Source organism: Passer montanus, unplaced genomic scaffold (genome assembly GCF_014805655.1).
Source record: "Passer montanus isolate IOZ18808 unplaced genomic scaffold, ASM1480565v1 scaffold9, whole genome shotgun sequence".
Taxonomy (NCBI): domain Eukaryota; kingdom Metazoa; phylum Chordata; class Aves; order Passeriformes; family Passeridae; genus Passer; species Passer montanus.
In genome coordinates, this window is record NW_024374367.1 from 14,310,130 (window position 1) to 14,335,106 (window position 24,977).

General features: G+C 42.2%; 1 protein-coding gene across 2 annotated transcripts in view; it reads right to left on the reverse strand.

The window, feature by feature from the left end:
- The window catches only part of CNTN3 (contactin 3), a 95,305-nt gene that overhangs the window by 50,291 nt on the left and 20,037 nt on the right, over positions 1–24,977 (reverse strand). For both annotated transcript variants that reach the window (XM_039695319.1, XM_039695320.1), the window contains exon 2: positions 21,896–22,032. In XM_039695319.1, coding sequence (XP_039551253.1) covers positions 21,896–21,953 — 58 coding nt within the window. In that variant the 5' untranslated portion in view covers positions 21,954–22,032. The remainder of the gene's footprint in view (positions 1–21,895; positions 22,033–24,977) is intronic.

Consider the following 24,977-nt stretch of genomic DNA (forward strand, 5'->3'; position numbering starts at 1 on the left):
AAGGCTGAACACAGCATCAAGCTCCCATGTCCAATGTAAAATAACATTAATAATAGCTATTCAGAAAACAGACATGGATCTTTCCCAAGAGCAAGGAACCTCCTGGACCATATTCCTGCAGGAGAATCCCCTGGAGCATCACTAAGCCAGAGCCCTGCAGCTCGGTGTGCTGACCCAGTGCTCTGCTCTGACTGGCCTCGGCTCTCTGAGATTATTTTAAGCTGTGTAAGGATCACGGGGCACCCTGAGGTGGAAGGGATCCACAAGGATTATTGAGTCCATCTCCTGGCCTTGCACAGGACACCCCAAAAATCACACACAGCATCGTCCGGCACTTCTTGGGGGGAAGCAAAAACTTCAGTTTCCATAAATATAAATATTTTATCATACATTTATACTGGTTTTCCCTCTAACTGGTGAGTCAAGACCCAAGAAATTTGGTCCTCATTATACCCTTAAAATAAGCAAAATACAACATGTAATATAAGCCAAGATTAAAGTCCTACACTTACAAAGGCTTTTCCATAAATAACCCCTAAAAGACATTTAAAAAAAAGTTTATAACTTTGCATAGGATACTAAACTAACACAGTGTTTAAATAAGGCTTTCTTTATAACCAAGCCTAATAGGAGCAGTGAGTTGACCAACAGCAGCTATTTCCCCAAAATACAGCATTTTTTATTACTGCAAAGCAACAGCTGTTACAGTGAAACACTGAATAAAAGCGATCAGAATTTCAATGCTTCCTTTAGAAAATGCTGCAGTAAGAGAGCGTTGTACAGTCCTTTGTTAGTGCACATCAAGTTCACAGGAATGTTTCCTAGGCAGTTTTCGGCTTTCCAAGTGAATTCCCATGCAGGTATCCTCAGAATAAACTCAGATCCTTTTGCTGGATGTGATGGAGAAGTCACATAAAACCCCAGCCAAAGTGATTTCACTCAGGGATCAAAACAGCACAGCCTTAAATTATTGTTTCAGGCCTTTCCAGCACCTTGCTCTTTCTGCCATAACACTGTACATTCATCAGCTGCCCCAAGACCATTCCTCAGAGCCATGCAAGGAAAAACCAGGAGCTGACAGCACCTCAGAGAACACACACTGCTCTGTTCCAGGATGAATCACACCCAAAGAATTAATATTTTACATAAAAATTCATTTAGACTACATGTTGCCCTCTTACATCACAACCATCAGAAGTCATACATCTTAAATAATACAATTTCCATAACTGAAATGAGTTTTTAAGCCCATGTGCTCATTTTATTGCAACTACAGACCTTCAGAACCTTCCTTGTCTTTGTGTTGTCCAACAAATGGCAGGATGGGATTGGGTGGGAGCACCTTGGGAAGGGATGTGGGATGTGCTGGAGGATTGGGAAGGCAATCAGCCCAGAGGTAACCAGAGAGGACCCACCACAGCCCTGCAGTTTGAGCTGCTGCAATATTGTGAAAATTGGAATTATTAGACACTGATTACAGGTGAAGACTGCTGTCACAGAAAAGCAGTTTTTGGGGAAACAAGCAGCAATGCATATCCATCCAAAAATGGAGAATACGACCATGCTACAATAAAAGAATAATTTCCCACAAATTAGCAGGAAGCTCCCCATCCCACCTTCCAGAGCAGCTCAACCACCACACTCATCAGACTGCTGCCAAAATACCAGCACTGAATTTCTCTACAAACTTCTGCATTCTCTTGTCCGGCATGGCTTTGATAATGAAAAATCAGCATGCAAAACAGGAGCAGGGCTCTTTATTAGCATTACACAGTGAAGTCCCAATCTCTGACCTTGGAGAGCACTGGCTGCTCCTGAACATGATGCTGGTCTGATTTTCAGGTGTTCCTGCAGCAGATTCAGAGGAATGAAGGTCAAATTCATTGTTTGGAAGTGTATCAAGAGTGACTGTTTATCCTTGAGCTTCTTTGTTAGGGTTTTGTTTGATTTTTAATAAAGCCACTATCCAAGGCACAATAACACCAGGGAGGAGAGCTGTGTCTTCTAACAAAACTTATTATTACATGAACTCATTGGGAAGGGACATGAAGTCCTCAGGGTAAATAAAATCCCTTAAAAGGTGGACTAATAATGGCAAAGCTTGTTTGCTTTTACAGATTGAACTGTATCCCTGTGAAATCAGAGGCTGTCATCCTGCTGGAACGTCTCAATAGATAAAATATAACTGCAAACAAAGACCAGAGATCAGGACAGAAGATGGTTCTGAGGAGTGGTGAGTCAGAACAGGATTCCCTTTTCAGCACCCATGGGATGACAATATCCCATTGATCAGCGAAACAAAAGGCCAGAAACACACAAAGTATTTCTGCATTTTATCTGCTGGACTAAAGACTTGTTTATTAATCAGCAGATCTTTAAAACTCTCTCAAACTGGTCACTAAACTGAAGTGCTTTCATTAGTTTCTCTTGCCTTAATCTTTTCACTTCCTCCTTGCATTTATTACACCTCACTTCTAATCTCCTTTCATCTGAAAAGCAACTGTTAATGGACAAAATTAACAATTTACTTAACCCTACCAGGCAAAGGCTTGAATCCTGCCACTGAAAATATTTTGGTAAAAATATTACAAAAATCCTGACCACAAGAGAAGAAAATCCAACATAAAAACCAAGCTAGAACTGTAATTTGCAAATTAAATGCTTTTATTGCCTGTTTATAGTTTGCCATATAGAAGGAAGTTTAAAATTAGCAACTGAGGCTTTCTGTCTCCTGAAACAGCATTTTCTTCTCCCTTGCCCTGCTAATACATGTATTTGCCTCATTGCTTTAGTACCAAGTCCATAAAGTTGCATCAACTGAAATATACACACCACTGCAGTAAAATGGAGGAAAAAACACAATTCAGCTTTCTTGAAAAGTCTTTGATTCTGCCCAAAGTGAGAACAACAGAACGAGTCCCTACCCATACAAAAAAGGGTGTGAAAACTGCACACTCCAGTGGGTTCCCTCCTTTTGGTCAAGCCAAGTTTTCAGTCTCAAGCACTGAGACTTCAAGTGGCTGAGACAGATTCCAAAATGTGGAGTGACAGCAATGTGAGCACCAAACCTGTAACAGCTGCACTGGAACACTCCTGTGATACTCAGGACAATTAGAAGATAAAATAAAAATCTGTGGATTCAGGAGGGGAAAACACGACCTGGAGCATCTCTGTAAGCTAAATGAGACTGAGAACAGCGACATTTTAATAAAAGAATAAATCAGAACCCATCTCAGAGCCTGCTGACCACATTCACTGCAAGGTTTCTGTTTTGTGATCTTGTGTAATTGATAAAGGACGGGTCAAGATCACATCAAACAGCACAGCCATGCTCTGGAGAGACACAGAACATGGTGCTATGAAAAATTCAGAGCATTCCTGATGACAAAGCTGCTCCACACACACAGCTGCTGGCGTGTGGCAATGCTGAGTTATGTGGTGTTTTATCAAGAAACCTGTGTGATATTTCACCCCCAGACACCAGTTCTGTACACAGAACTTTGTAAGATTTGCAGGCACTGCTAGAACTTGCACCAAATCCTGTTTATTTTTTTAAGTAATGCACAGAACACATTCACTGTGAGAGGAGCAGGATTCAATTTTCCAACTTTTTTTTTTAAATTCATGTTTCCAACTCCAAATCCAGCAACACCCAAGCATCTGATCACACTTGTATCAATTGCTCTTTATTGTCAACATGTTTGTTAGCAATTCTACCATGTTTTGAAAACTGCAGAACAAGGATTCAAGCACTACAAACATAATTGTCCCTTAACAGCCATGAAAATATGTATTGTACTGCTGCATCAGACCCACTGTTATTCAAAGCAGCAGAACTTGTTAAATATACTTTAGGTGTAATTCTGTATTGGTAGGATGTTCAAGTGCCTAAATGAGTCAGACAACCAAATCTAAGCTGTTTTCTTGAGTGGGTAATTCTGAAGTGGGGACTCTGTTTGATGTCAGCCCATAATGAAGCACTAATTCACAGCCCACTCGCCCTGGTAAAAGTCACATTATTAAAAAGAACGGAAATCCCACTCTCTCAGCTCTTGAGGGCAAATAACAGCCTCAGCACATTGTAATAGCTATGTTGGTAATGAGAACTGCTGGAGAAAACAGAGTAACACCAATTTGTTTCTTTAAAAAGAAAAAACAAACACAAGCAACAACAAAACCCAGCAACCTTCACACCACCATCCCCTAAAACTCACCTGTGTGCATGAACAAACCTTCTTTCCCACTCCCTTAAACCCCAAAATTTGCTATACCCATGCACTGCTGTAATCATGAAGTTGGTATTTCTTTAGAGAGACACCCAAAACTAAATGTGCACTCTGCATAATTAATTTCCATCAGGATATTTACGATATACAGCCTGTTAAACAGAGAAACACCCCACCAGGGCTGCATGTGAGCCAGTGAAAAACCTTCTGCTGCCTTCCCAGGGCCTGGATGGAGCCTGGCAGAGTCACACTGAGACCAAAAATTATCTCTGTAGTCATTTCTGCTGGGCAGAGAGAGAGAGGACACAAAAATACCACCAGTGCAGGAGTGAACATCACACAAAGCAGGCAGGGAAGGGGTGATTTGTCACTTGAGGGGAGATGCAGAAGCTGCTGGGGAAGCATCTCCAGGGTTTCACTTGGTCAGGATGGTGCTACAGGGCAATCACAGAATTCCACACCAACAAAATCCCTTTTTTCCGTGCCATGTGGCTGAACTTGCATTTTACACCCTGAAAGCTCCACGACACAGCAAGCAGAACAACCTCCCACCCTTCAAGGCTTATTTTACACCCAAAATGCCACCCAGACACTTCTGCATTTGAAATATTGTCCCCACCTCTGCTCACGTCGGTCTCACCAGCAGAGCCCATCTGAGTGTCCACAGAACACCACAGAAAACCACCGAGTTGGAAATACAGAAATATACTGAAATATTGCCAATAGAATGCAGCAGACCTCAGTGCAGAACAGACCTTGCAGGTGGCTCCCATCCCATGAAATGCTGAATATTTCACAGGTGAGTCCTGCTGGGATGAACAGGCTGCTGGAGCCAGGTGCAGTGAACAACCAGCCAAAAACAGCAAAAAAAATCCTACAAATCTTTGAAACTCTTCCCCTTCCCTTGAATCAATTCGAGGTGCAGGAAAATATGAAACAGGAGACATTTAAATGCTCTCACACCAATTAAAGGAGAGAATTCAAAAGTCTGTGTCATATAAACACAAAGCTAAAAATTAAATTGGCACAGATGTATCAGAGTGTGGTGAACAGGAGATGCCAGCATGGGAACAGGCAGAAGAGTTTGTAATAAATGAGGGGAAAGAAAGGGATGAGATGATTTGAGGGCTCTGTGGGACTGAAGGAAAGGACCAAAGACAGCAGAGATTAAAAAAAAAGGCAGTAAAAGAATATTAATACCATAATAGTTGAGTCAACATCTGATAAACAGGGAGTATTTTTTAAAACATGTTTTGCACTGGCAAAAATGCACTGAAAGAACTGGAAAAAACCAAACCAAGCCCTAAGAGCGTTACTAGGGAAATGCATGTTTTGAAAGAAAAATGTTCTCCAACAGGTTTTTCCAAAAATATGCCTTTCATAAATTCGTATTATCTGGGAATTACCACTCAACTCCAGGCAAACACAGCACTGAACAAAGCAATTCAAGCAATTTGAGAAATATCTCAGGAGGCAAGGATGTTTGCTCAAGGAAATTATCCTACAGTCGACTTCTCAGATGCAACACAGATTTCTTTTTTCCCTCTAACACTTTCCCAAAACAAGCCCTAAGAACATCCTGGCAGTCTACTGAGCACCAGCCCTGGTAAGCACAAAGCAGGTTTAGTCCTGAAGAACACCAGGCTATTCAGATTTTAATAGTTAAACAGATGGCCAAAGCCCTGCCAGAGCTAGCTGTAATTATCTGAAGGTTTGTTTATTTATTAAATATGCAGCAATGTTCCCAAAAAGCCTTTCCTCAATAAATAAATCAATGAAAACCATCCTACAGCAGCTCAGTTTTAAAGCACTGGGAACATGCTGATGACAGTGGGATGTATTTTTTTTCCTGCCACTGACTTCAGCCCTTTATGTTTCCAGGGATGGCACCTTCCACACAGAGAAATGCACAGATTCTGCCCCAAACATCAGCAGAAAGGATTCCTGGATAAGCAGGATCTGTCATCTCCTCCTTCACAAGGTGTGGAGCGCCTGGCACAGATCCCAGCTCTGACACGTGGGCAGCACAGATGTGACAGTGACAGAGAACAGACACAGCAGATGGAGAAGTGTCCTGCCCACAGATGTCCCATCCCGGCTGCTCTCCACACTCCAAACCACCAACTTGAGTCAGCAGAAAAATCCCATGTTCACAGCCATTCCAGACAGCTGTGTTCTCATCCAAATGTGCAAAATAATATGAAATATTTTGTTGTATGTGCAATGAAACACATCATCTCCCCATCCTCCAACAGTGGAATAACATTATTTAATTTACACTATATAAAAATAAATATATTATGCAATGTATATATCATATATGTGATCTATTAAATGATATTATTGTACAATATACATATGTTATTACTATTAATATATAACAGTGGAATAATAATTATTTCACAACAGTGAAATAATAAGCCAAGAATACGACATCCAACCTTAACCCATTACTCACCCTGCCAGAACCACCTGTGCCATTTTCTGTTCCAAAATCATCTGGGTTTTATTTCCAGGCCCAGCTGCTGTTCAGTATTTTTAACTGGACATGTTAAACACTAATGGACTTTTATTTTTTGTATTTATTTTAATAATCCTCCTCTTTACTGGTTCTCAACCTCAGGTATGTTATGCCTCAACTCTTTAATAAAAGAAATACAAAGGAACCTGGAGAAGGTGATTATTTCTACAAAACTGAATTCAATATCCCACTTGAAGTAAGCTGTAGAGAGGACAAGGTGCAAGGATTGATTCATACCGTAACAAAAATAATATTTACAGAGGAATTTAGGAGGAATTTAAACTTTTAGTTCTATCACTGAAGATGAAAAAGAGGCAGAAATAAAAGTAATGTGTTTTCAGAGCACATTTGCCTGGCTCATGCAGAGGAAGAACAGTTATTTCACTTATTAACTTTTCACATCACAACTTGAAGGAAGAGGCGGGCGAATTTCCACGTTTGACAAATAAAGCACCTCAGACCCAGCATCCTGAGCACAGCACTTGGGACTGGCATTAACTGCCCCTGTGAAGTTCAAACCCACCATTTCTGAATCAGGGATGGAACGTGCTCCTCCCTGGACTCCTCTCCAACCCCAGCAGGATCCGAGCGAGCACCAAGATGTCACCACAGCACAAAACAGGTTCTGCAAAATTGCCGCAACCATTTCTGGCTGTAAATCTCCGGGCTTGCTCCCTGGGATTAGACTACATTAACAGGCTCAGAAGGACAGCAGAGATAAGAAAAATGATCTATTTCTATCCAGCAACACTGAAGTTGTAGCTTAATGGATGTTCAGGAGCACATCAAAGCAGAGCAGGAGAGATTTTGTTCCCTTCCTTCACAGCAGCAAAAAGTGGCTAAAGCAGACAGTCTGCAGTTATTTCCTTACAGACTTCAGGGAACAGGAATGCAGGGGAAGGCATTTCTTACCCTGATGTCATTTACAGCTGACAAGCAACACAGGTATTTTCTGTGGCAGATAAGGCAGAAAAATGGAAAGAAACCCCACATTACTGTGATGTGGACAGTGGAGATGTTTAAAACAATAATAATTTGCCAGGTTCACAAAAAAATGCAAAAATGAAAATTAGAACTTTATCTGCAGGAGACAGACCATGGAAGAGTCCATGAGGCAAAATAATTTCTCCAGTGCTGAAGATGAAAGCCAAAAGGTGAAGCTTCCCAATGAAGTCATGTCTCCAACCTGCGCACAAGCATGAGCTGTTAATTAATTATTTAATGAAAAGCAGAAGAAAACCACTGCATAACCTAATTCAGTATTGTGCAAACTTATTGCTCTCTAGTCCCTAATAAAATTAAAAGAACACACTGAGGCTGCAAACTCGATTATTCGGAGGTAGAAAATCCCAGAATTAAGGTTGCCTGAGACCACAAACATTGGCAGGGGAACAAAGCCACAGCCCCATCAGCGAGATTCCAGCTGATGGTTCACACCAGGGCTTCCTGCTATTAAAGCAGCCACTTTCCTGCCTTACCTGGAAACCTCTGAAGTGCTGCTGAGTGTGTTTAATTAGTTTTCAAGAGCTCGAGTGCTCAGTGGAAAGCGTGAGGTTATTGTGCACCCAGGCTCTGAGCTCTGGCTCCGTGATTCTGGTGGGATGTTTGGGGGGACCAGAGGAGCAGTGGCCACTTGTAGCTGCTCCAGCACGCAGAGCTGGACCCGTGGATGGTGTTCCACTGATGTGGAGCTGTGTAAACAACTTTCCCACATTTGTACCTGCCATCAGCAGCTCCCAGCAGGCAGCACAGGCTCCGTGGTGCGGGGTGAAGGGATTCAGGAGCAGCTCCAGGAGATGCCCAGAGGGGCTCTCTGCAGGATGCTCCCACCACAAGGTCACAGCACTGGATCCTGGTGGCATTTCTGAGGCAGGACAGACCCAAAGGCTGCAGCCAGACAAACCCAGGCCAGAATGACAACCCCAGGTCAGTCCCTGCCAAGAAGGGAAGGGCTAACACCGGGGTCAGGCAGTAAAACCCCGTTGTGATACCTGTGAGACCAGCACAGACCTCTCAAAGCTCCTCCTGACCTCTCGTCACAGGGAGACACTAATAACCTCTGAACAGCTTATTTCCTCCAGTCTAAGCACTGTAAGCACTGCCTTTCATCCCATGCTCCTGCCAGACAAGCCCAGGCTGATCAGCCCAACCAGGGTAACAAACTGCTTTGTCACCAAGCCCAAATTCCCCCTGCTCTGCCACACATCCACTTGTGCCCCTCACAGCCAGTCTAAAATCAGAGCAGCCTTTCCAGGACACGTGCTAGAGCTTCAGCCTGGTTACAAAAGCTCTCTTTCAATATTAATCACTGCTCTGACCCAGATGTAACAGAGGCACTTTGAAAACCCAATCAGTGTAATCCCCACGCAGATAACAAATCCCAGGTTTTGCTTTCTGCAGGATAATCGTTACACAATTAAACAAAGGGGTAAATAGATGACAAAACTCCATCTGGCCTGGCTCAGACTGAACTGGGATCTGCACTGTCTGCAGCAAGAGCAGGAGACCCTTGCAAGCGTGACTTGGAATAAATGAAATTCATTACACAAAGCTTTTGTGGTGAGAACTCAGCACCCTGACCCACTGGGTGACCTTGCACAGAGGCAGATCAATGGTCCCAGGGCACACGAGGAGCTGGCTGTGCCCAGAGCCAGGCTCTCAGCTGGGAGCACAGCAGCCCTTTGCCAGCCTCTCCAGACACTGGCATGAGACAAACCAACGCCACCCTGCCACAGAGTCAGTAAATACCACAGTCTGCAAGGATGTTCAGCTCCCACAACTTCAGATACAAAGCTCAGACCTGCAATCACAAGACAAGTTCATTTTTAAATTTTTTTTCCCCCCACTAAAGAAGGATTTATTATGTGGCAACAAGGTTTCTTGAAGAAGTAAGACAGTAATTCCACTGAATCCTCACCAGGAAAGGTAGGAGAAAAATAAGGGATGGATAACATGCAATTGGCTTAAAGAGGTGCTAAAGTTACTTTTAAACAGAAGCAAAAAAGAGATACATAAAAAGATGAAAGAGTAAGTTAGAGCAGCATGTGTTATTAAGCAGTGAAGTTATGAAATACTAAGGAGAAAAAATGATACATTTTTCTAACCAAAGCAGCATAAAAATTCGTCTGAAAAGAATCTGAAATAAAATCTGGAAGACAGATGTAGTAAGAAATCAGAGGTTCAAAACCAGCTGAATGCAAAGGAGTGTTAACAACAGATAAGGAAATGCAAAATACCACTGTTAATATCAGATTATTAAAAATCAGAAGCATCATATCACATACTCATACACTCATTTGATACCCAGGGAAGCCTCTGGCAAATCACACACGAGAGTTCAGCCAGCAGATGAGAGGCTGTGGCAGTGCAGAACCAGCCCCTACACCCAACAAATCACTGGCTCATTTGATTTTTTTAACTTTAATTAGTGGATAAAAGAGCAGTGTGTACAGTAGAGGCAATCAATGCCATTCCAAGTCATTAGATGTGACAATGACAGTAAGTTCATCCAGGGAACCTGCACTCAGGGACAGGATTCCTGCTGGGGCTGGCTCCTTCCTGGCCTCTCATTCCTCTCACAGCTCTCATTCCCAAAATCAGGAATCACCGTGACCCCAGGCACAGAACTGCCTGACATTCCCTGCAGGCTCAGGGTTTTCTGCAATGGTACCACTGGTAAGTGACAAATGGCTGTGGACAAAACACTGCTTCAACTTCAGCCTGAAGTGATCCTCACACATCATTAATATTTCAACCTGGCTTAGCTTGTTTTGGGTAAAGAGGTTTTGACTCAGTTACTTCCATTTCAGGAGAACATCTGTACAACAGTTTTGTAAAAAGCTGTGGAAATAAAAAGCGCTAGGAAAACAAATGAAGGCATTTGAAACACAAGTGGTAAAGAGAGCTTCTACCCAGCTGGTGAGTTCATCTTCCCAGTCTGCTCCATCCCCCAAAAGCCAGTCCAAACAGATTATCCAGGAGCACTGTTTTTTTGCTCTTCTTGCAGCAAGAGAGCAAAAAGAAAAGGCAGGGATCATCTGAGCACATTAACCTCCCTGGAAGAGAAGGGAATGAGACAAGATCTTTAGAGAATTGCATTCTGTCTGCCTCCACAGTAATGGCATTACACTTGAATGAAAGCAAAATTATGTGGAAGACTGTTAGTTTACTAAGGGGTCAAAGAGATGACAGCTGTGGCAGGAGGAGGCAAACCTTTAATATGCCATGATGGACCAATGTGCACATCCCTCAGTGGATGAATAAATGTGGCTGAACAAGGGATTACACCTGAGCAAGCAACAGCATAGATTAATAAATTCAGCATCAGACCATTCAACAACAGAGGCTGGAGTGGAAGAAAAAAAAACAACTCCTGAGAAATAGCTGAGTTCTGCTACTCCATTTAGTGAAACAAACACAATCCCAGTACTGCTGAGGAGAGTTTAATAGACTGAGACATGTAATTAAGGAGAAAACCCCCAAAAGACAGGGGGACCTCAAATCTTTCTGCTGGTATCTGAGCAGAATTGTTCTGTGGCAGATGCTCCATGTGCAGCCTGATCCCCAGCCTAAGCCACTCTGCTCCTTGCAGGGTGATGTAATCCTCACAAATATATCCTTAACTACAACTGAATAAAAAGTCATGGGCTGAAAAAATACAGTTCCATAAAAAAATAGAGAGAAGATGTCTCGCTGCACAGGGCTGAGAGAAGCAATAACAGGAAAATAAAATCAGGTACTGCATCTCTTCTCCTAAGTACAGAGAATTTCCTTGGTTATTAAATGAGGCTCCCCACAAGTCCCAGCCTGTGCTCTCTGTAACTACTCAGTGCCACACTGGATGAAAAACAAGACATAAATACATAATCAATACCAGAACAGAGACACAAGCAAGGCAGTGTAATAGGAGCAGCTCTCTAACTTCCACTGCTTCAGTTTTAAGATGCCTGCTTTGCTTTGCAATGAACATCAGAAACCAAAATACACAGGCTGGCAGCAAACTGCAGCTCTGAAAAAGTATCTTTAAAGTAAGGTGATACCCAGTGAAGGCACTGAAATTGTTATTTGCAATCTGTCCACATTTACTGGGCTGCAGCCAGGGGTTAATTCAGTCAAACTTTGCTGTGTATTTCTTATAAATTCACTGAGTGCCAGAGTAATTCTGTACAGCACAAGATACTGTGCTTGTTATGGAATGACAGCATCATTTAGGCTGGAAAAGATCTCCAAGATCCTCGAGTCCCCAGCACTGCCAAGTCCCACCAAACCACAGCCCTAAATCCCCCTCTGCACATCTTCCAAGTGACCTCAAAAGAAAAGGACATCTGCTCTATCTTCTTGCAGGTGTTCTTCAAATAATGTAATGTTGTCTAAAACCGTGCCATGGCACTCCACATCTCAAAAGAAAAACCAGAAAAACAAACCCTACATCCACTAATGATAAAGTCAAATTCTCTCAGCCACCCAGCCAAGCTTTCCCTTATTTCAGCTCCTCATCCAAAGCCTTTTAGCAACACCCTTTTTTCTGTATCAGCTTGGTGCTGTCAAACACATTCCAAATTGATATTCTAAATCTTTATTTCAGTTTGAGGAGGCTCCAAATCCAATAGCTTTATGAGCCATGAAGGGTGGGGTAGGACACAGCAGAGTCGTGTTTCTGTTGACTGGAACAATTTTCATGTTTGATGTTTTTCTAACTTGCAAAAGCTACAGTTGAGAGATCAAAGCATCCAGTTCCTACTGAACATTCCTATTAACTTCAATGGGCTTTAGATCAGGCCCTTAATGGGGTATTAATGTAATGTAAACATTTTTTAAGTATTATCTTAATATTATCAGGAGCATGTTAAATGGGCTAACAAGACTCCATTAGGGTAATTCTGACACACAAATCAAAAGGTGAAATAGTTTCCTTAGCAAGGACTTACTTCGGTTTTTTAGTGAATATATGCTGTGTTTTGCCAAATAATAAATATTTTAGAATTTTAAGAACAGCTCTGCAGTGCAAAAAGTCCTAATGAACATCACTACTTTTCAAAGAAACCAAGCACACACACAAAAGAATTAAAGTATTTTTGATTTAAAGCTTTACCAGGTAAGGGGAGCTGTGCAGGAAATGCCAAAATTTTCTGTCATTTATAAATATTTTTTTACAGAAATGAAGCCAGCATTTCAAAAGACTCCTGTCAGAAAAGATCCCAGAATTTAGGCATAAAGTCAAACAATATAAAATCACATTGGTGTCCATTGGCTCCCTTGCACTTCAGACACATCTTGTATTAAGCAAGTCCAATTAAGGGAAGTATTTATTAAGAGAAAAAGATGTAGGGAAGACAAAGCTGCATTTTCCAACTTCATTTAATGCCTGAAGCCTTCCCTGGCTGAGGATGTGCAGCCTTTTGGACGAGCAGGGTTGGTGCTGTGACCTGGAGCCTCCTCCCTGGCACTCTGAGGGTTCTCCCAGGGCTGGACACAAGGCTGGGGCTCCTGCCCAAAACTCAACCTTCTCCTAAGAGATTCCACGTGGACAAAAATCATGGCAAGGCAAGATTTACCTTTGCTCAGAGTAGCACTTGTCCCAAGTTATAGAAACCATAATGTTAGAACAGAGCATTAAATCTCTATTTCTGGCTGAGCACGTGGGCTGGCCTAAACTGGAGGAGTTAAGCTCACACAACATCCTAAAACAGCCCCAAAGCTTTAGCTTTCATGAAAAAACTACATGGGAAAATGATGTAATAAATAGCTTTGGGAGGAAAAAAGTGTTTTTCAAGCTCTCTTATTTTTTGCTCCAAAATATTCTTTCCTTTATTTTCTATGCCAGAAAGTCTCTGCTCTCTCCTTGCCACACTCCTCTCCTTCACAAGCTATTCATGCACAAGCTTTGAAAGATAGTAAGAGACAAGCAGATTTACATCAAAAAAATAAAGAGAGATAAGGTTGCTATGGGAATAAGAAGACAAAAACTGTTACTTAATCCAACATAAAAAGGATGAGAACTGGAGAGAACTCAGATGGAATTGAAACTGTCACCCCAACCAACAAGGTTATGATCTGAAACAACTGCTTTTTCTCCCTCATTTCCTCTATGCTTTTATGTAATTTCATTTGCTCGTCAGAATCTCTTTACAGAATACAATATTTCACGTTAAGATTCAAAAAACTTTAAAAAATGAATTAGAAGTAATATTTCCCAATATGTTGCTCACTTATGTCACTCACTAGGCAAACTCTTGCAAAAGCTGAAATATGTCCCCTCTGCAGCAATGCTATGGATGCAGATGTGAAATTGGAGATGAATCTTTAGACTTATATATAAATTATGTATAAAAAAATAGATTCAGCCATGTAGTTGTCTCACTTTTAACTACAGCCTGTGGTCTACAATAAAGTTTTACAGAGGCTAGCAAGCAAATTCAGATTTAGGGTTTTTCTACAGCTGCAATCAAAGGCAATTCTTCTGAACTCTGAAGGCAGAAGGAACTGTCACACATCCCCTCTCCCCAAAAAGCCAAAGCACCATTACTGTCAGTAGTTTATCTCAGAGAACAGCCTCTTATCAGTGCTTGCTGGAATCATCTCCCAGCCAGCACAAAACATCGTGGCAAGGAATGAATCTGTCCTATTTTCAAGTTGTTGATACAGGATAAATGTCTCTTCTCATTTTGAGGAGCGTAGGGAAAATGTCTTTCCTTCCATTCCACACCCCCAGAGCTGCCCTGACTCGATAAATCCAGGGCAGTGTGATCTCCCTACACAGCAAACCTTAAAAATGAGAAATGGGATGAAACCTTAAAATACCCGATTCATAAAGTCTCTACCAGGGGATGATCTCTGGCAACATAAAGCCTGGAAATAACCTGGAATAATCAAGATAAAAACTTTTCCAGGACATGCAGCGGAGATTTGGAAGAGGAACTTATTTGCACCTTATCCCTCCCAAGGTATGCCATCATCTCCAGAATCAAAATTTGCCACTCAGGTGTTTACCAACAGTGAGATCTTGATGTGCCACCCCTGAGCTACAGGAGAATCCTCAACTGAATCAAACATCAAACTACCTGAGGATTTTCTTTATTGCCTTCAGAGTTATAAATAGCTGCAGGAGGATAAAATACACACTGATTACCCTTGTCTATGCAAACGAAGCTATTTTTAATTCAGGTTTAAATAATTTTCAAGTTCTCATTGCACAACAACTGCCAAAGGCAAGGGAATGCCACGCTTCCCTTTGCAGTCCTTGGCTCCTTGCTGCATGCAGAGCACCTCGAGTTGCCCCAAATTATTTTGCAAAGCAGGTGCAAGGTGTGATTTTGCAGCTCACAGTCTGTGAGGGTGGAGTGGCAGCAATGCAAAGTTTTCTGATTATTTCAAACAGGACCCTGATACACTCTGCTGTGTCTGCTGGATAAAAGTGATGCTCACTCCTCACATGGCACTTTTTAACAAAATGACACTTCAGAGATGGGAACCAACCCTGATGTGTATTTAGGATAAAGTGACAAGTCTCAGCTTTGGGACTCTTCACCCAGACCCTTGGGACCACACAAAAACTTCCAAAGTGTCACTGGGCTTTTTCCTGGCAATTTAAATGGAAACCTGAGTCACCTGCACAAGCTCACAGCCACCACAACCAAACCCAGGTCTCCCCAAAACTCCTTTATTGTGCTATTATTCCATGTTTCTGTGTCCCTGCCTGTGAAACGAGGTGGAACTGGATGATCTTTAAGGTCTCTTCCAACCCAAACCATCCTGTCATTCTCATTTTACACCACAGGGAAACACCCAGCTGGCTTCAGGATGGAATTCCTTCATTTACACAAAGTCCCTCTGATCTCCCCTCTTCACTAAGGTTTTCTGGACCCATCTATTGAGCAAAATACTACAAATACTTGTAATGGCTGCTTCAAAAAAAGTGCTTTCTACATTCAAATGCTCCTGAACATCTGACCCCCAACTATGCAGAAATCAAGGACAGCCAAGCACAAACATATTTACCTACACATCACCTTTTCCACTTGCCTGGAAAAAGTTCTGCTTCCGTGCCCAAAGGCCTGGCTTTGAAATGCCTTTGATTTTCTTAAAAGACCCCTAAAAAGTCACCAAGAAGTCATAACTCCATGTTCCATCCAAGGAGGGGAAAAGCATCATGCTCTGCTAGTCAACTGTATTTTAATATTCTGTTTATAGTTATGGAAATTTGGCTCGTTTTAGCATCAATAAGTTCTGATTGTGCTAATCAGACAGGAATATAAATGAGCTTTTATTCGCTTAGGTTTTCAAACACGTTTAGTAAATATGGTTGAGGTTAAGCTTTAAACTCTACAATGTTGGGTTATTTTGTTACTGAAAAAACAGTGTGTAAATTGTGTTTTAATCCCTGATAAATACTGATCCCTGAAATCTCCCTGCTGATATGTACATCCTGTATTGGAGGAGCTAAAGGCTACTATTAACACATTTGTTATTACACAAAAAAACTGAGAGGTTAATTATGGCACAAATGAAGCTTTTGTCCAAGGCACTGGCAGCCACATATTTAAAATCACCAAAAATTAAAAACCTAAAGCATTCATTTTGAACATCATCATTAAGAACAACAAGAAAAATCAGAACAGTTTCTACTGAAGAGCTTTTTTTAAATACAAACGGAATTATTCTCAGTTCTGCTGTTTTTGCTGAACATCTGCAAAATTATTCAGCTTTAGATTTCAACCCAGTGTACCTCCCCTGTTTTTCAACTGTCACTCACAGCCTCTTTAACCTGATTTTTTTAACTCCACAGCATCCTGAGCTTCCCAAGTAAAGGATGGGAATGGATGGAAGCAAAGAGCCTTCCAACAACTTTCAGGACCTCACTTCTTCTGAAACTCTGACTCTGTTATTCCACATTAAAACTCAAAAAACACCCATGGAGAGGCTCCTGTGCTGTCCTTATCACAAGGCAGGCAAGCTGGGAATCGTCAAAATCACTTTTTCCAAGGTGTCTGGGCAAAAAAGGCTGAAGTCACACAGTAAACAAACAGCCATAAACAAAATACCAAGCAATGATCTTTCTACCAAAAAATTCAGCAAACATAAGTCCTAAAGCACTGGGATTTACCACAATTGCTATTAAATCAATATTTATTTGTGGATTTGAGTAAGTATTCCAGTAGGGATTACTATTCAATGTGCCCAAGCTTCATAACCTTTTACATGAAATATATTGGAATTATTTTCTCTGTTGTACTTAACTTCAAACTGCAGCAGGCAGAACTGTAGAAGTACAAATGTGCAGCCTTCATGCTCAGTAATATTTGCAGTAACAGAATTTTATTGCAAGATAAACCACTTGAAAATTCCTTCTTGGCAATTTATGTGAAAATCAGAATTGCCACTAGCCAAAATTTCTCCATTCAAATGTCATCAAATCTGCAATGAGCTTAATTAATGAAGATAAAAACAGCATTTGTCTCCTTAAAATGAGGCATTAATTGTCTGAAGGTGAGGATTCAGCTTTAAGGTTAGACAGTACCTGCAGAACGAGGGAGCTCCTTTTCTAGAGGAGGATTTCCTCAGCTTGAAAGATAAAGCAGAGACCAAGGAGACTCTTCAAAAGCTATTAAAGGTCTCCCTTCAAAAAGAATTTAAATATAACAGCGTTTTCTGCACTTGTGGAATTCAGTATTATAATTTTCCCACCGAGGAAACCCAGACTCCTGGAAATGAATCTGCTTGGAGAAAGGCTGGGATGTCAACAAAGGTATTTTCATGGGCTTTGGGCTTAAATTTAGATCCAGCTCCAAGTTTACATTCAGCTGACCAGAAAACACAGATCCTCGTGAAGGAGACTCTTTTTTCACCTCACCTAATTCCAGGTGAATGGATCAAATGTGGTCACCTCACCCAGGAGTGCCCAAGGCTGCTACAGGAGGAATAAAGGAATTGCAGAGGAAGGTGAGATTCACCCTGGGCCACAGCAAGGGCTGAAGGCCCTGCAAGAATCAAAACTGCAAGAAGTTACCTGGAATTAATTCATGACTTGACCACAGCTTAGTTTGGCACTTTCACTGTTCATGTTGTTCTGCATGTTTTACTCATTTTTATCTTTGAAGTTGATCTTTACAGTAATTTAAAAATAATAATGCTAAAGTGTGTTTTGAAATTTTGAACAAGGCAGACATTTGAAAAAAAAAAATAAAATGCTCACTATTCATCTTTTTGCTCCCTGAACACTTCAGAAAAAAGCAAAACTCTCAAGACCAGTTTCTCATTTTGTAACTAACTGAAGCCAAACTTTCTGGCAGTGCAGTGAATGCTGGTAGTGCTGCACAAGCCATCCCAGCTAAACAGTTCTGACAGTCTCTACTGGCATAGCTGCACTTGAACATGATGGCTGGACACGTAAAATGCACAAAAAGGAGATTACTATTAATATGCAAAAGCATTATGCATCAAAAGCCAGGCTGGCTCTGTCTGAAGGCTGTAACGCCTAATGAAAACTGAATTTGAACAAGAGTACTAAATGATATTATTTTTTTTTCCCCCTTACAAATGGACTTTTACCCATAAAGAAACTCCCCACCAAAGACTAAATCTGAAGGGGATATTTCTGCTCTCCTTGTGGCATGATTTAATCCCAGCATCAGAGCAGTAAGAACATGGAAGGTTTGCTCTCCTGCTCTTTGGAAAATAAAGAAAGAATCATACTTTCCAATTTCATAAGTCTCCTAAACTTGATACTCAAAAAGGGAACTGTGAATCTGATACATGACATTGCTGGGCCTGAGGGCTTAACAGTTTATTTCTGTATTAGACTGAGAAAAGAAAATGAAAAAATGAAAATGAAAGCAATAAAAACACCTGAATTGACATGAAGAAATACATAGAATATGATCTAGTTTTAAACTCAAATGGACTGCCGAATAAGGAATTAGAAGAAAAATCTATACTGAAATTTGCCAGTAGGCAAAGTGACAGAACATGAGCCAGGCTTCAGTGTCCAAATAATTTCTATATATTACAGTAGTGCATTGGCTGGGTTTTTGTTTGTGGTTTTGTTTGGATGGGGTTTTTTTTGCCAAGGCTTGCAAATGAAGAAAAAAATATAATAATTATTTTTTGTTTTCTCTATTTAAATAAAGTGCAGCAAAGCCAGTGTTAGGATACACTGTTTGTGATGGCAAGGAGTCAGAATTTTAGGACAGAAAGCTAATCCAAGTGGCGTCTCCAGTCTCACCCTGGACACGATGTTTGAAATGTGCGCCTTCATCTCCTGAAGGGGAAAAATTTTATGTATTTACACACAGAGTCCTCCTTGTTTCGTTTCTTTGAACTCTCTCTTTATTCACAGCTTTCCTTCCCCTTCAACCGCCCTTCAGAAGTTGTTTTTCCTGTCAAAGCTCAGGAGGAGCTTTAGGAAGATCCCTTTCAGGGGAGGAGAGAACAGCTGCTTCCAGCAGGAGAGAACAGCAGAGCTCTGAGAGGCAGGGAAGAAAGCAGAGCCTGTGCTCTGCAGGGCTGGAGCAGCCCAGGCACTGCCTCTGTGCCTTGTCCTGCTCTCCAGGAGCAGGAAAACGAAGCCAAAATGCACAAAAGTGCTCAGAAAGTGCCTCACAAACTGCAGGGAAGTTTTTACACACTCATGAGATGGGGGTTCACAGTTTCATCAAATGGCTCATCAAATTCCTCCTCACATATTCCAGACAGGAATTCTACCCCAGTTCCCCAAAGACCAAGGGCAATCAGCACATTCAGGAGGGGTGAAAGCCCTACAAGAATCAGAAATTGCAGGAAGTTACACCTGGAATTAATTCATCACTTCACCACAGCTTAGTTTGGTACTTTCACAGTTGATGTTGTTCTGCATGTTTTACTCATGTTTATCTTTGAAGTCGGTCTTCAGAGTAATTTAAAGATAAGAATGCTGAAGTGTGTGTTTTGAAATTCCGCTCCTAACAAGGCAGACATTTGGAAACCCCACATATATACATATATATTTAACACTCAGTAATCACCTTTTTGCTCCCCAAGGTAAATGGACAAAAAGACCATGGCACCATTAGTCATACAGATATAATCACACTTCAATAAACAAAAACCCAAGGGCCACTGTTTTTTTAATTAGATCCTCTCACATTCTCCTCTTTGATGAACTATGAAGATTCACAACAGATAAAGGAAAAGCAATTCAATATAGGGCACTGCAATAAGGGGCATGGTTTGAAACACATTATCTGCAAAGACAGACAATGTCAGGGTTCATAAGCCAAGATCAGCATCATCTCCTTTTCTGCAGCTGTGATGTTATGAAATAACACTGAACTGCACACAGCTCCTTCAAGAACTGTCTTTTTGCTTATAGGCAAAGCAGAAGAAAAATGGTTTTCTATGGGCAGGCAGAATACCTGCTCATCTGTCTTAATAAGAGTTTAAAACAAAATTCTCCAAACTGTTAGACAGCTTGTTCCCACATTTACAGCCTGTTCTTACTAAAACCTGTTTGGAAATCAATTCAGCCCCAGGATTTCCAAGTGGATTTGAGCAGCCTGCTGCTCCAAAGTTCCACGGAAGAGATTCATGCAGTTGAAGCAAACAGGTCATGTTAGCATGAACACATGCCCAAATAAGAGGTTTTTATGTCAGGATTGAGCCCTTCTGCAGAGTTTTGAGGGAGATGGGTCAGGCAGCTGGAAACTGGAAATTTCTCAAACTGCATCTGGCTCAACTCCTGTCTGCAAGTGCTGACAGGGACTGCACACAACCGGCAGCTGGAAATTGGAAATTCCTCAGACTGCACCTGGCTCAACTCCTGTCTCTGCAAGTGCTGACAGGGACTGCACACAACCTCCTCAGTGACAGCAATCCAACATTAAATCTGGGATGTACATCCTGGATGGGTGCTCCAGGCTCCCAAGTGCACCAGATGGCTTTTGGAAATGGGAAAATCAGCTTTTCACTGGACTTCTTGCTGGTTCTCCAATCTACCAACTCCCCACTAAACTGACACCTGGCAAGTACCCAGCTGCAGGGAGCGACTGGAATAGGTGCAGAGAAGGGCTGGGAGGATGGACACTGGTTTAACAATGTCACTTCCCCTTCTTTAAAGTTCCTGACTAAGCCAAAACCCAATCCTGGCCTTCTGAGCCTCCAGGAGAAGCTGAATCCATCTACCCTGGAGCTGTGCACAGGACTCCAACCCTCTGAGAACAGCCAGGACACAAACACTGCTCAGGGGAGGAAGGGGATGGAAGGAGAGACTGGCACAGGAGGAGATCCCAGCCAGGGCACTGCCCAGGGCAGCCACAGCATTTCCCTTCATTCCCCCTTGGAGTTTCCTGGAACACAAACTCATCCATCCACAGCAGAGCTTGGGGATAAACCACTCCATTTTCACGCTCCATGAAGGGCAGGCACTGCCCTGCTCCCCAGAGCTGTGCTGGCCATCCTGAAGAGAATACAGGGGCATCTGGGCACTGCCCTGCTCTTGGCAGGGCTGGCAAAGCCAGGGGGCACAGAATTCACCAGGGCAGGAGCTGCTCCTCTCCCCTCACACCCTCAGCATCACTGGGGAAGCTGGAGCAGGAGAAGCTGAGCAGAGAGGACCAGGGTGAGCCCTGTGCTGCTGGGAGTGAGCACTGAGCTCCACAAGGGAAGGGAATGTGACTCTGCAGGGCTGGTGTGGCAGCAGAGAGGAGACCTCAGCAGCAGCACCAGCTCCAAACTCCCAGAGCTGTCTGGCACAGCAAGAAAAGCAAATCTCTGCACCAACTCCAGGGCTGCTCCTCAGCAATAAACCCCTTTCCAAAGCAGAGTTTTTAGAAAAGCTGCAGCATCAGCCTTAGCAAGAATGTGGAGTGTCCAGTTAAAGACAAACACACACTGCAGCTCTTAAATCAGCACACCTACCAACAGCATCCTTAATGCATCCCAGTGTCTTCTGCCTGCTTGGAAAGCACAGCCCCACGTAGCAAAGGCTCTTTTCATTCACTCACTTTTCATGTTTTGCATTATTTAACATGTCTGTTGCATGCCTGGTTTCTAAACTCTACACAGCTTGTGCATTTCAAAGCCTCTGGGTGCTCCTCCTCCTCCTCAAGTGCAGCTGAAACCTTGAATCTGGGAACTCATGCACAGTTCTACAAGAGAAGTTAGAGATTATTGTTACCTGCAAGGCAGCCAACAAACGACGCCAGGAACAGCTGCTCCCACAGCAGCAGCAGCATCTTCAGCCTCCTGAATTCAGTAATTCTGGCTGTCTCACAGGAACTGTGTGCTTGAGTCTTTCAGGCGGCCAGGTTTAACCTGTTAAAAGAACAGACATAAAACGGAATGCCTTGGTGGTCCTTAAGAACTGGCTTCCTTGATAATGCACTTTAAATAAATACAAAGTTGGCATATCCTTTAATGTTCCGTTTTTTCCAGGAGTTAATCCCCCAACAGAAGGGTGCATCCATATTTCACATTTTTTCATGCACATGAGGTGCTGGAAGTTTTACTCTCCAGCAGGAGCAGAGCTGACAGCAAAGTTGATTTTGCAGCTCCCACCAAGCTCCAGCACTGATTTATTTGTGAAATACAGTGGGTTTAAAGGAAGGGAGGAGATGAGGTGCAACCACACACAGTTCAGCAGCTGAACACATCTGGGAGCAGCAGCTTGTGCTGCACTTGCCTTGTGCCAGCCATGCTGGCAGCAACACAAACCTGTGACTGATTTAATTAAAGCCGTGTCCAACCCATCCTTTTTTTTGATGTACTGGAGTGTGATGTGTCACTGATGGCTTTTTTAGTTTTTAATTCCTCTTTGGACTTCTGCACCAGGTGCAATGAGCCAATTTACTGAAATTTCTACCTCTGTCACTGGCCAGATGATAAATCCTGTGCCCAGCCTTACCAACCTGTGACATTATTTCACTTGGGTTTTTTTTTCCTGAAGAAGCTTTACAGTAATTTTTTTTAGTTCCAGGACAACTCTGGCCTTTGTATTTTCTGCATGTCACTTCCATAGCATCCTCTTTCTTCAGAGGAGGGGAGACAGGCAGGACACAGCCCAGACTAAATGATTCCTTCTGCAATTGGCCTACAGACCCTTCATGGCCATATGAAGGTTAAGAAAGCAACTACTAACTCTGAGGAGCCACATCTGAGATGCCTGAACTTGATGTTTCCATGTGAACTACCTTTTTTTTTTTTTGGTTATTGTTGGTTTTTTTAACATTAGAATTAAGGGTTTAATACTGCTGTAGAACAAGTGTTTGAATTTGTAGCTAAGCTCCCCAGAAAAAGAATTCAAACAGAGGGTCCTGTCTGATACATCCCAGCCTGTGATTAGCTATGAGAATTTTCTCTCCTCCAAACACATCACCCTTTGCCACAAGGAGAGCATTTTTTCCTCATCCTGCCACCCCTGGCTCCTCGGATCCACACAGAGCTGGCAGTGGCATCCTCCATCCAGTGTTGAAGTTCTTGCTTTCTCATTTCTCCCACGTGCTTCTAAACCAGAAAATCAGCAAATCCAAGCCCTCACATCTCTATCAAATATCAGGTATTGATCCCTCAGCAAAGCTGGCACAGAGGAAGGCTCACAGCAGAGATGCAGCAACTCCCAGGCACCTCAGATGGGAATATCCCACCCCAGGGCAGCTCCTGGGTACAATTTTAGGAGCCTCACCCAAGTTCTCACAGATCTCAGATTGAAAAATGTTGGTGACACACAACTAAAATGCTATTGGTTTCCAAAAGGAGTGGTGGGAGTACAATAAATTCTATTCGTTTTCCATGGTAAAAATCTCAGAACAGTGCTTTGGCAACAGGTTAGTTCTTCACAGAACATCCTGGGTTGGAAGGGACCCACAAAGATCCTAAATCCAGCTCTTAGCCCTGCACAGGACACACCCTGTGCCTCAGAGCATTGTCCACACTTGAGCCAAATAAAAACCGAGGTCACAAAGAAACCTGTTCTGTGGCAGATCTGCAGTTCAAGGCTTTACTTTTCTCCTTTGCTGTTTGGTTTTTGGTTTTGCTTTTTGCTTTCCATAGCAAAGCAAATCCACAAGAAAACCCCAAACAAACAGAATCAAAATAACACAAAACCCCACAAAAAGAAGGGCAAACAAACAACAAAAAATAAACTTAACAACATAAAAAACTTCTTGTTGAAGCTGTAGGCTTGGAATTGGCCATTCCTCACCCTGTGTTTCCAAGGGCACCCACAAAGCCTTGCCAAGGGAATGTTACCCATGGGTGACATTCATCACCACCCCAGCCCCTGGAACCCAGGAATTCCACAGCTGCCCAGAGCAGAAGGGCAGGCAGGGGAGGAGGTGAAGCATCAATATTAAAGTAGGTCACTCTTGTGTGTCAGCTTCCTTGCAGTCTTGCAAGGAAAAAAAAGAAAAATATGGAGAAGCTAAATTGATTTGGTTTTGTTCTCTAAGTGCTCTGGGCAAAGCAGAACGTGATAGATCCATTTCAGGCCAGAAAAAAAATGCTTTGGTAGAAGCTGAAGAAAAAAATTAAAAATTGAAAGCTTTGTATGTGAGTATAAAATCATAAAAATACATTTCAACCTCTGGCTGCATTTTATTTTAATAAATTTTAATATCTAAAGTGAGAATAGTAGCTACCAGCCAACACTGTAAGACTTAAATGACTTTAAACACTTCATTTTGCCTGTGTTCTGTGAGGTTTTGCTAATCTAGGATCTACTCCTGAATACCCCTGCTTCATTTTAAAAGCAGCACACTTAGGAGTGCTGAGATTTCCAGCTCTAAGCCAGACAAATACATCCTTGTGCTCAATAATATCTTCTTTACAAAGATGCAAACCCAGATGTACACCCAAAGCATGAATTTATTGAAGTTCCTCCCCAGCTCATCGCTTTCCCCTAAAGAAAAGGAGCCCAAAGAAGTTTTTCTCTGCAGAGGGGTACAGAAGGGTTAGAAAGCAGAGCTGACCCTGGTCAAGGCAGTGGGATCAGGCTGCTTACAGAGCCCTGGTCAATGCCTGGCACTGGAGAAAGCTTCTGCCTTGGACATTGCTCCAAAAAGAAAAAAAAAATCAAATTCTGAACATCACAGCTCAGCCTCACTGCAACCCTTTCATTCTTACCCCAGTGATCTAAAGATGAAGATGGTAAAATCCCTAAATATTGTATTAGAAAGGCTGCAGTGAGTTGTTTTTTGTAATACACACATTCCAATTTTTTTTTCTGAGATAGAAACAGCCTGCATCAAAGAAATCCACTGCCA